Here is a 12,142-nt window from a genome sequence, read left to right on the forward strand (position 1 = left end):
TAGGGCAGGGATACAGCATCTGCTTTGCATGTAGGTGGTCCCAGATTCAATCGCTGGCATTTCCAGGTACGACTGGGTAAGAGCCCTGCCTGACATCCTGGACAGACACTATAAGCGCTGCAATGAATCAGAAGGTGGTGGACTCTCCTTCACTGGAAGTTTCCAACCAGAGGTTGGAAGGCCATCTTCCAGGGATTCTTTAGCAAAGGGGTTGTACTTAGTTGACCCTTGGAGGTCCCTTCCTGCTCTGAGATTGTGGTTGGTCTTTATATGAAATCACTGCTCCCCTTGATTGCGTGGTGACCTGCCTGCTCTTCTCCCTTGCAGACATTTTGCCTTCAGCACCCCCTCTCAACGGACTCCTGCAACCACACGCTTCCTTGGAGAGCTCAGAGGAAACTCAGCAGAAGCCTCCCGGATCGCAGCTCCTTCCTGCGTGGGAGTGGAGCACAGATTGGGTGGATGAGATGGAAGCCAAGTATCCGCAGCAGGCTGAGAACTGGAACGCCATTCCGGAGTTGGGAAAGGGAGAGGCGGCGGCAGTAGCAGCGCTGGGAGAAACCCAGCCACTCACTTCTGCCTTGAAGGGGATAAAGGGCAAGTGGTTTTTGTTTTGTTTTTTGTCATGTTCTTAATACCTGCATGTGGAGCAGATGTTGAGTCCAGGGGCAAAAGAGGACTTTAACAGTTGCATGGAAGATGCATCTCTCTAGATGCTCCTTGCATGACAAGCTGCACCTCCCATGGTGACCCTCTCGTACGCAGCTACCAAAGTAGGTGGAGGGACCTCTGCCCTCCTGCAAGGGATGTTTTCCAGAACCCATGCTTCGCTGCCTTACAGCTGATGTCACAGGTGACTACAGGTGTGGGGAAGGTAGAAATGCAGCTGGATCAAATAAATTCCAGCAACGCCTGCAGCCAAGCTGGTGCCCAACGTAATGCTCTGCTTTCCTTTGGACCACATCAGTGAGGCTGGTGTGTGTGTGTGTGTGTGTGTGTGTGTGTGTGTGTGTGTGTCGTCATCTGGGCAGCCCAGGACCTCCATACTCTCTGTGTATGCTTGCTCTTCTGGCAGGTCACTTCAGTGTTGCTAATACAGCAGTTTGGCTTCATCCCCTCCATTGTCTATCGAGACAGACAGATGCCAACAACAACAATGAATTGGGGGGTGATCCCTGCACTGTTGTCTAAACCACTGAGCTTCTTGGGCTTGCCGATCAGAAGGTCGGCGGTTCAAATCCCTGCGACGGGGTGAGCTCCCATTGCTCGGTCCCAGATCCTGCCCACCTAGCAGTTCGAAAGCACACCAAAAAATTGCAAGTAGATAAATAGGTACGGCTCTGGCAGGAAGGTAAATGGCATTTCCATGTGCTGCTCTGGTTTTGCCGGAAGCGGCTTAGTCATGCTAGCCACATGACCCAGAAAAACTGTCTGTGGACAAATGCCGGCTCCCTCTGCCTGTAAAGCGAGATGACCGCCGCAACCCCAGAATCGTCTGTGACTGGACTTCAACTGTCTGGGGTCCTTTACCTTTACCCTGCAAAAAGCCAGCTTGAAATCCCTATGCACCAGCTGATGCGCATGGAGATTAATCCTCCTTGGTCACTACCTTCCCCCCACCCACACAGGCCAATTTTAACAGGTGGGTGGATCAACCCATCTGTCAATCACCTGTCATCGTTATGACATCAGATGAGTGACAGGTGGGTTGTCCCCCACTACCTGTCGACACTGGCCTTTGGGATGGCAGGAGATAAAGATCTGGCCCACTAGGCCAAAATTGCTCCCCACCCCTGTACTAAAGCTACAGACGTCCTTTCCCCTTTTGCATCTGGCTAGCCTGGGAGCAGGCCCAGCATCCAGATGTGGCATTGTTGGGCAGCTTCAGGGTCCCAGAAACTTACTCTCATCATCCCTGACCACTGGCTATGCTGCTTGGAGCTGATGGGATTTGGAGACTGACAACACCTGGAGGGCAACAGCTGGAGGCCCCCACCCCTGTCTCCACCCCTGTTCTAGAGCGATCTTACATTGAGAGCATGGTGGGAAATGTAAATGGTGGCTCCCCCCCCCCCCAGCACTGATTCAGAGCACTGCTGCTGCCACAGTTCATAAATTTTCTGTGTTCTGCTTGGTTGTGCCAGAGGCTTGACTTCCAACTGGGAATTGTTCATCTAAGGAGATCCCAATCCGTCAAGTCAAGTTGACAGGGTGGGGAGGTGGACTTTGCCCTCTGGACCCTCAATAATGTTGTTTGCACCCTAAAAGTCCTGACCTTCTGGAACTGAGCTGATGGAAGTCAGGCGGCAAGAAATTCAAGCTAAATAGGGAGGGCATTGTCATCTGGTTTGCTGTGGACAATAAATGGCAGGGGGGGAAAGAATGGTTCTCCTGATTTGCAGCGGCCTTGTCTGTACATTGCAAACAGGACATACGTAACTCTCTTGCCTGGGGTTGGCCAGCCTTTTGACATGAGAGATTCCTTTGCACTTACGAGTTGGGTAGATTAAACAGCCAGGATAGGAGGGAGCTTTTCAACCCCTGGCAGCGCTGTGACTTGGTAAATCGCCACACCTGCCAAAATGCCCTTGCCTCCTCAGCTACTCAAGATACACAGACTTTGTTAATTGCAAGAGGTCACCCTGCCTGACCCAGATCTGAGATGTTGCTCTGCGAGCCAACATGAGAGCATCACACATGGCGATTTGGGTCATTGCAACTCCTGTACTTCAGCAAATTTTTTGCTTGTTTTGCAGATTTTTCTGGAAGCCACCTGCTTTTGAAGGAATAGGGTGAAAGACACCCCCATTCAGCTGCCTGTGTGGCTTCTCTCTTTTTGGGTGGGTGTGTCTTATAAGTTGCTGGAGGTGCGATGAATTGGGGCCTGTGTCTGCAGCCCACGACTGCTCCATGGTGGGGGCGGGGGGGGGCACAGAGAAGACCTATTGATTTCCAATGCTCTGACTGACTGATGGCCTCCCACACCTTTGCGCCTCAGCAAGCAAGGAAGAGAGATTCAATTAGTGATGGAAGTATCCCGTGCACCTTGCCCCCCCCCTGCCATATCCACTTTGGATCAGAGCCTCACATGGAAGGAAAAGATGATCACATTCTGGCACTCTGCAGCCTCTCTCCCCAAGATAGGTCTGAGCGATGCCTCTTGTGGATCATAGCAAGCATCCATCAAAGGCATTTGGGGGTTGGAAGGCAGGTGCAAAAGAGGGCAGGACAGAGCTGCTCCCGCATCTTCAAGAGTTGTGTTGTAGAGGGAAGGCGGATGAGGCTCATAGCTCAGTCCTGCAGCACCTGCCTTGCATGCCGGAGGCCCCAAATTCTATCCCTGGCATGTCCAGGTAGGGCTGGGAGAGAGGCCTGCCTGAAACCAGCCAGGATAGACAACACTGAGCAAGAGAGGCCAATTGGTCTGCCTCAATCTAAGGCAGTTTCCCATATTCCTATGACAGGAATCTGCTGTGCCTTTAATTAGCATGGTCTGTTGGAAACTCCCGCACCTTTAATAATTGAGCTAGATAGGGGACTTGAGCAGGTGACAAGCTACATGTGCAGAAACTCCCTCATCTGCATGACTTTTAAAGGTGCAGGAGTTCTGTCCTCTTGTTTGTTTGTTTGTTTGTTTGTTTGTTTGTTTCCAGCAGGCCATTGTATTCAGAGGTCACTGAGCCTCTCTGGCATCCTTGAAGGCGAACAGAGAGCACTTGTCGTATTACAAACTAAGTCACCGACCGTGACCTATGTACTCTGGCAAGAAGGCCAAGACCTGCAGTGATGCGTACTTATGACAGTGTGGGTGCTATATTGCTCTGCCTTTGTTTTTGGCAGTCTGTACCACCACATTCACCAGAGGCAGCCAACAATTAATGCCAGGTTGGGAAACCTCTGGCTCTCCAGCAACATCTAGAGGGGGACATGTGGAGGGACAATGCCAGTGGTTTTCAACCAGTGTGCTGTGGCACACTGGGGTGCCTTGAATGATGGTCAGGAGTGCCATGGGCCTGGCCTCTGTCCCTCTTTCCTTCCCTCTGATTCCCTCTTGTGTCTCTGCCTCCCAAGGCTTGCACAGCAGCCCTGGTTATAAGCTCCACTGGAGAATGGTGCTTCTGGGGCTGGCCAGGGGGTGCTGGTTGACAGGAGCTGAGGCTACCTTGGAGTAAGCAAGCAAGTGGGTGAGGGAGTCAAGCCAGCCAGTACACCAGCCCTTGCTGTTGGGAATGGAAAGACTAGTGGGCAGGCAGGCACCATGCTGGCCTTTCTTGTGCTTGCTGTGTGCAAGGCCTGCCTGGGAGCTGAGTGCCCTTTCCAACATGCAGGCCCGGCAGCGCCTGCTGCCACCACTGCTGTCTCCCAAGGTAAGGTGCTGGCCTCATGTTCACCTTGGGCCAGTCTCAGTTGGGCCACTATGGCTGAGGGCATCCTCTTCTCAGGCCCCCGTGGGGCAGTGTGAGGAGGCAGCTCTCCTTGGGGCAGAGGGGACAGCTCAGAGACTGGGGGCAGCAGCAACGGCTGCCCAGAGGACTCCCAGGGAGAGGGAGAGGGAGAGGAGAGGAGAGTGAGGGAACACTCCCCCAGGGAGGGTGTTTGAAACAGGGCGAGAGGCTGCCAGCTCTGCAGGCAAGGGGTGACATAACTGGTCTCCTGAGCCCCACAGGGGTGCCACAGAAAAAATGTAGTTGGTCAAGGGAGCTGTGGGCTCAAAAAGGGTGAGAACCTCTGGACAATGCAGTATTAGCGCCCATGGGCCCTGGCATGCACACATGCTTAAACAGATGCTGACACATGTTTGTAGCTGCCCTCATTAACTGCAGACATTTTGCATTGGGGAAGGAGTTCTGTTGAGGGGCCATAGCTTGGTTGAAGAGCATCTGCTCTTCATGTAGATGGTCCCAGTTTAAGCTCTGGCACCTCCAGTTAGGACTTGGACAGATCCCTCTATGGAGTGCCCTGCCAAGTCAAGGTAGACAATATGGTGCTAGGTGAACCAATTCTGCCTGAGTCAGTTTCCTAAGCTAATAGGTCTCTTACTGAGATTCTTCAGAAATTTGTTGGGGCTCGCAGAAGACGGAGGAGGAATATGAAACAGAGACTTTTCAGTAGAAGTTGTAAAGAGCTGTTTCCATGGAGTTAGCCCTTGAGTTGTCAACTTTTTCTGTTTTGCTGCTCCTACTCCTATGCTTTTAACGACTCACAGGCCATACTGCAGTTTAGATTTTTTTTTTTTTTAATATGATACGGAGAAAAAACTTCTTAAGTTGTTGTTAAAGGCAGAGGTGCAAGGCCCATAAAAAAAATGGGCAGTTCTAACCTTGCTTCTACCGGTCAGAAGGCAGCAAGCTCTCTGCTTGTTGCACTGTTTGAATGTTTTGTTTTATTTTATTTTTGCTTCTTTTCAATGGTGTGGGGGGAAATAGATGGTTCTTCTAGGATATGCTGAGCAAAAGCCCTGCTGTAGGAAAAGTGCCTTTGTTTGCGCCAGAGAGAGGCCTGCTGGGCACACGCTTTTGACCGGCTCCAGTATGTGCACACAGGATTTTTCCCTTGGTTGTCAAAGCAACGGCTTCTGGCTTTGCCCAAATCTTCTGTGCCCCTGCCCTGGTGCGTCAGTATTGCCTGGAACAATATCCTTTTTTGTGCTTGAGCTACAACCCCTCCCTGCCCCTTCCCCAAAGGACAGTAATAGCAACAGACTGTTTCTTTTCAGGTGCCTGCATGTCTGACTCAAGCAGCTATCCAGACAGAGAAGCTGGGGCCATCAAGGCTCCTCTGACAGCTACCCAGGACTCTGGGTCAGGATCCTTTGCCATTCCCAAGAGAGGAGAGGAACCGGTTGTGGAAAAGCTCGCCACGCCAAACAAAGGGGGTCGCTGAGAAGCCCGGACAGCACATCTGAGTGTGGGGACAAAGGTGCACGAAACAGATCAAGGCAGGCCCCTCCTGCACTTCCTTGGAAAGGGGTCTGTCAGGATCAGAGAGGGATGGGGGAGACGTTCAGTTCAGTTTGCATTGAGAGGAGGATCGATCAAATTAACACTTTTCAAAATGATACACAGACCATAACCCAGACATTCTTTGAAATCCGCCCTCTGTCAAGATTCTGCAATGCACTACTCCAATCAATGTTTACAAAATATGGCCAGATTATGGGAGAGAGTGCATAAAAAGGAATACATTAGCAAAAATAACATACCCTCCCCAAAAAAAGAATTATATTAGTGGAAATTGCCTGCAAAAAATATTTCAAAAAGTCTTTATTAGGAGTAATTCGCATGCTGGTGAATTTTCACGAGGAATTGCAAATCGCTGGAGAAATGTGGAGAACAGAATTTAAGACTGGAAAAAATGAGGAACCGAGGGAACCAAAATTGACATCCCCTAGCTCCAATCAGCCTCTCTTCTTGGCCAGTAGACGTTCACCAGTCTACAAACCCAAGCTTATATTATATTTGTAATCTCTCCTAGGAAGGAGAATTTCCATGGAAGTTCCTTGGGAGTCCTTGAACCAGTTCTGCCTGCATGCCGTGGACCTTTGCAAAATTTCAGAAAGTCTCTTCTCATTCCAGCATCTCACGGGGGAGCCAAACCCCTGTCTGAAACCCTGGGCTGATGACAGCACTGAGTTTGAGGGATCAATGGCCTGATTCTGTGTAACCTCCTCTTCCCACCCCAACCATAGCATTGCTCATAATATACCTGTATGTGGAAGAAGGAACCTGCCTGTATCGTCTTTGCATATATTTTTTAGCTTTGAGACTAGTTTGGACTATTGAGCATCATGCAGCCCTGTGTAAACTTAGGTGGGAGTAAGCCTCATGGAACACAGTGAGACTTCCTTCTGAGTAAAAATGCATAGGATTGGGATGTCAGTGAGTCAGGCCTGGGATTCACCTTCTCTCATTTTATCCTTGGTCTTCCAGTGTAAGTTTTTTGGGGGGATAGGGAAAAAGATATCAGTTTACAGTTTTTGAACTGGTCCTGAGCAGATGATCTAGTGGTGCAATTGCATAATTTTAGACTGTGTTCTTAACACCCCTCCCCTCTTTAGACAGCAATATATATTACTTAACTTCAAAATGTGTTGAGCCAGCATTTAGGACTGATGCATTTAGGAGCCTTCCCGCTCCTGCAGCTGAATGGATCCCTGGACATCTGCCCCCAAAGTCCTACCCAGATGGCACCACTGAGCTGAACGTATTTAGCTTTGCAACAGGAAAAACTTCACCTGCTGATTCTTGCATATTAAACGGACTATAAAAGGGAGAGGAGCAAAGCCCGACCAGTGTTTTCTTCTTCTCCTGGCCGTATTGGCAACTCTTCAGAAGTCTGATCATCGCAGGGGCCTCTGAGGTGGAGATCAGTGTCAGGATAATGAAGAAAAACCCTATGGGCCTTTTCTTCATTGGCTTCTTTCCCAGGATCCTTCAACCTCTGCCACCATCTGGGTTGCTGACTTGCAAGGACATTTCTACTGGGGAGGGGGGCACTTTTTCTAATCTCCCACTTAACTATTGATCGCCAATGCTGTGTATTTTTAAAGTTTGGGCTGAGGTCCCCACCACCATCGTCCCCATGCAGCCTGTGGTGGTTTTATTAGAGGAAGGAAGGAAGGAAGGAAGGAAGGAAGGAAGGAAGGAAGGAAGGAAGGAAGGATCTTCAAAGTGGAGAAAAGAGCAACTTGGTAATCATTTTCAACTTGGGCAGCCCTTTGTTGCTTTCTCTGTTTTTACCTTCTTGCAGGAGAACTGTGTACATCGCTGCAAACATTTTCTTCCTTTCGAATGTCTACTAATTGTGCCTGATGTGGTGCAGCTACTAACTTTTTCATGTGTGTGCGCGTGTGGCCTTACTGTGTAAATAAATTGAAACATTTCCAAAAGATGCAATCCATTTCGTAGTGTCGCAGTGTTTCAAAGCATGTGCTTTCTCAAGTATGTGCCAGTTGTTTCCTTCTTTGCATCCTTTACCTAAGAGGTATTTACAACTGACCAGGTTGGGGATGAGGGAAAGCTGGGGAGAAGCTGGTTCAGGGCAAATCATCCCTTAGAGGATGTGGGTGTCCATTTCCCAGACCCCACAACTGATAGAATTCGACAAGGAGTGTACCTTAATACATGGTAGCTGCTCAAAGAGACCCAAAAGCTACATACAGGGGCTAGAAACCTCAGGCACAGAGGCCAAATGCAGCTCTCTTTCTGGTCCTTAGACTTCTCCCCAGGCCACACCTCTCCACAGCCCTACTTTGCCTGATTAGAAAGTGTCCTTCAACTTTGCCTCTTGCATCCGTGTGTGTGTGTGTGTGTGTGTGAGAGAGAGAGAGAGAGAGAGAGAGAGAGAGAGAGACTGACTAAATATGTCACCAGTATGTCACTAAATGGATATGCACTATAATATTATATTATATTGTTGTTGTTCAGTCGTTCAGTCGTGTCCGACTCTTCGTGACCCCATGGACCAGAGCACGCCAGGCACGCCTATCCTTCACTGCCTCCCGCAGTTTGGCCAAACTCATGTTAGTAGCTTCGAGAATACTGTCCAACCATCTCATCCTCTGTCGTCCCCTTCTCCTTGTGCCCTCAATCTTTCCCAACATCAGGGTCTTTTCCAGGGAGTCTTCTCTTCTCATGAGGTGGCCAAAGTACTGGAGCCTCAACTTCAGGATCTGTCCTTCTAGTGAGCACTCAGGGCCGATTTCCTTGAGAATGGATAGGTTTGATCTTCTTGCAGTCCATGGGACTCTCAAGAGTCTCCTCCAGCACCATAATTCAAAAGCATCAATTCTTCGGCGATCAGCCTTCTTGATGGTCCAGCTCTCACTTCCGTACATTACTACTGGAAAAACCATAGCTTTAACTATACGGACCTTTGTCGGCAAGGTGATGTCTTTGCTTTTTAAGATGCTGTCTAGGTTTGTCATTGCTTTTCTCCCAAGAAGCAGGCGTCTTCTAATTTCTAAACATATATTATATTATGTTATATTATATTTACTGCCCTTCATCATAAGACCTCAGGATGGTTCATAGAATAAAATACAGGATAAAAACATGAAAATAAATAAAACAAAACAGCAAAACAATAACCCCCACTTCCCACAAACTCATTTAAAAGGCTGTATAATATTAGTCAGTCAAAGCTGTATAATATTAGTCAGTCAAAGGCTGTATAATATTAGTCAGTCAAAGCTGTATAATATTAGTCAGTCAAAGGCCTGGTGGAAGAGAAACATTCAAAACCTGAGGACGATTCGGAAACTTCAGCTAGTGCAGAATTCAGCAGCCAGGTTGCTCACCGGGGCAGGACAGTTTGAGCATATTACAACAATCCTGGTCTGACTGCACTGGCTTAGATTCTGGGCCCAATTGAAGGTGCTGGTTTTGACCTATAAAGCCTTAATCGGCTCAGGACTGCAATACCTCAAGTATTGCCTCTTTCCAACCCAGACCCTGAGGTCATCTTCTGAAGCCCTCCTTCATGTGCCTCCTCCTTGAGAGGTCCAGGGGGTGGCAACACGAGAACAGGCCTTCTCTGCAGTGGCTCCCCATCTGTGGAATGCTCTCCCCAGGGAAGTTCGCCTGGTGCCATCATTATACAGCTTTAGGCGCCAGGCAAAAACATTCCTTCTTAACCAGGCCTTTGGTTTATTTGATTGAAAATGCAACTATGGGGTTGCAGCACTCATCTCGCTTTCAGGCCAAGGGAGCCGGCATTTGTCCACAGACGGCTTTCCGGGTCATGTGGCCAGCATGACTAAACCGCTTCTGGTGCAACAGAACACCGTGATGGAAACCAGAGCACACGGAAACGGCATTTACCTTCCCACCGCAGCGGTACCTACTTATCTACTTGCACTGGCATGCTTTCAAACTGCTAGGTTGGCAGAAGATAACAAGAAGAAGAAGAAGAAGAAGAAGAAGAAGAAGAAGAAGAAGAAGAAGAAGAAGAAGAAGAAGAAGAAGAACAACAACAACAACAACAACAACAACAACAACAACAACAACAACAACAACTTTGAATTGGGTTCGGAAACTAATTGGCAGTCAGTGCAGCCTGGCCAGAATTGGTGTAATACGTTCAAACAGGATTGGTGTAATATGTGTCATACAGATACATTTATGCATATCAGTAAAGATTCTAAACTGTTGGGGGGAACCCTCCTTTTGTATTAAGCAGCATTAATAAAGCCTCTCCAAGTGAGAGGGGGATGGCATCTCTCCCTAAATCCTGCTTATATGGGAAATAAGAACATAGGAACATAAGAGGAGTCTGTTGGAGTAGTCCTCTGGCTGGCCGTGGTGGGAACACAGGATGTTGGGCTAGAGAGGCCCAGCAGAGCACTTAGGTTCTTACATGCCATCATTTGAAAATACTGGCCAGGTAGGTTCACATGTTCCACCCATACAGTTGCCCCGACACCTCGCCGAGCTCAACGCAGAAACCGAAAGGTGGTTGGGCTTTCGGTATTTTTGTATTCCGGTCAGACCCACAGCCTTCAGTGAGCCAAGAAAGGGTCAGGGAGTTAAGTGCTTGTGCTCAGTTTGAGAAGAGGGATGGATAATTTTATGGCCGCAATGATAATTTTATGAGCAGAGCTTTTGCTTCTTAAGACGAGCTAATTGGATTTGGTGTTTTCGGGACATTGGCTGAGCGGCGGGAGAGCTGGGCATGAAGTTCTGCCTCTGTGAGCAGCCTGGCCTAATTACTCAACCGCATCAATTACCATTAGGGAGGAACAAGGCACCATTTGCTTGGCCCACCATTGGTCCCCTTCTGCAGCATCTTCTTGGCTTATTGATGGCTCAGGGTTTCTCCTGCTTGCTTCTCTCGCAGAAAATGATATTGCTAAACCCTGAGCTGCCCACATTGAGGCAAAGAGACTGAGCAGGAAATGAGAATGTCCCTGGAGCAATTCTTACCTCTGCCACAGACTCACAAGGGGGCTTCTAGCAAATATGCTTTTGCTCAGTCTCAGCCTCCTCACCTGTCATATTGGGATAACGGTAGTGGCCTGCATTACAGTGTTGTTGCAATGGTTACTGAGATCAAGGATGTTGAAAGTGGCACAAATGCATACGCTCTGACATTTCTCTTATGTAAATTGGGATGCCCTATTCCAAAACAACAACAACAACAACAACAACAACAACAACTGCTTTATTATTTATTCCCCACCCATCTGACTGGGTTGCTCCAGCCACTCTGGGCAGTTTTCAACATATATAACAACATAATAAAACATTAAACATTTTAAAATGTCCCTTTACAGGACATATGTCTTCGAAAGGTTGTATTGTTACTTATCTCCTTGGCTCGGGGGTCCCGTAACTCCATACCTAAGGATAAGCGGGACATTCTGGGATCAATTCAGAAACTGGGGTGGCTTCTGTAAATATGGGACTGTCCCTGGAAAATAGGGACACTTGGAGGGTCTGTAAATGCTAAGTATTAAATGGTGCACAGAGCCTAGCTAAGACCACCATTGCCAGAAGTTATTCCAGGTACGATGGAAGCTCATTGAGCTTCCTCCTGCCTGACTGGCCACCTTAGGTTTGCAGGTGAACAAGCTTACAATGGAGCAGCAGCCTCCTATTCCCCCTCAATGTTCTGTAGCATTGGCAAGGTCACTGTCAGGGTTAGGCATGGCTGGGCACTTGCTAAGGCTCGCCCCTTTGCAAGCTGTAGACCAATGGATTAGCATACCCACATTTTATGCAAATTGTGTGCTCTTTGCGCTCTCTCTCTCTCTCTCTCTCTGCTGTGCCAATGGCCCTCTACATGCATTTACTGACAAGGGCAGTGGAGACAAGATGCAGCTATCCTCCTCTCGAGATTTAATTTCCAGAGACCCTGAAGAGGCAGCTGAATCCAGATAAATGACAAAGGCACTCAAGAGGAGATTCAGTGACACAAACTTTAGGAAGGAGTTCCCAGAACCAGGGCCGGTGCAAGGGATATGGTGCAAGGTCATAGCTCAGCCACAGCGCAACCATTCTGCATGCAGAAGGTCCCAGATACATTCCCCAGCATCTCATGCAAGGCTGGGGGAGACTCACTGTCTGAAGGAGGAGAAGGAACATGGGAGGGGGAGAAGTCCCATTGTGCAGCTGGAAGTCCTTCTGTTGGCAGAGCATGCTAG

The 12,142-nt window shown here is 48.7% G+C and overlaps 1 protein-coding gene across 3 annotated transcripts in view; it reads left to right on the plus strand.

Moving 5' to 3' along the window:
* Nucleotides 1-6,188, plus strand: part of ROBO4 (roundabout guidance receptor 4) — a 93,893-nt gene extending 87,705 nt beyond the window's left edge. Inside the window, exons 19-20 of one of the 3 annotated variants that reach the window (XM_033171790.1) lie at nucleotides 328-597; nucleotides 5,717-6,188. In XM_033171790.1, coding sequence (XP_033027681.1) covers nucleotides 328-597; nucleotides 5,717-5,883 — 437 coding nt within the window. In that variant the 3' untranslated portion in view covers nucleotides 5,884-6,188. The remainder of the gene's footprint in view (nucleotides 1-327; nucleotides 598-5,716) is intronic. The other 2 variants (XM_033171789.1, XM_033171791.1) reach the window with 2 other exon arrangements.
* The last annotated feature ends 5,954 nt before the right edge of the window (nucleotides 6,189-12,142 follow it).

This window comes from Lacerta agilis, chromosome 15, assembly GCF_009819535.1.
Source record: "Lacerta agilis isolate rLacAgi1 chromosome 15, rLacAgi1.pri, whole genome shotgun sequence".
In the NCBI taxonomy this organism is placed as follows: Eukaryota; Metazoa; Chordata; class Lepidosauria; order Squamata; family Lacertidae; genus Lacerta; species Lacerta agilis.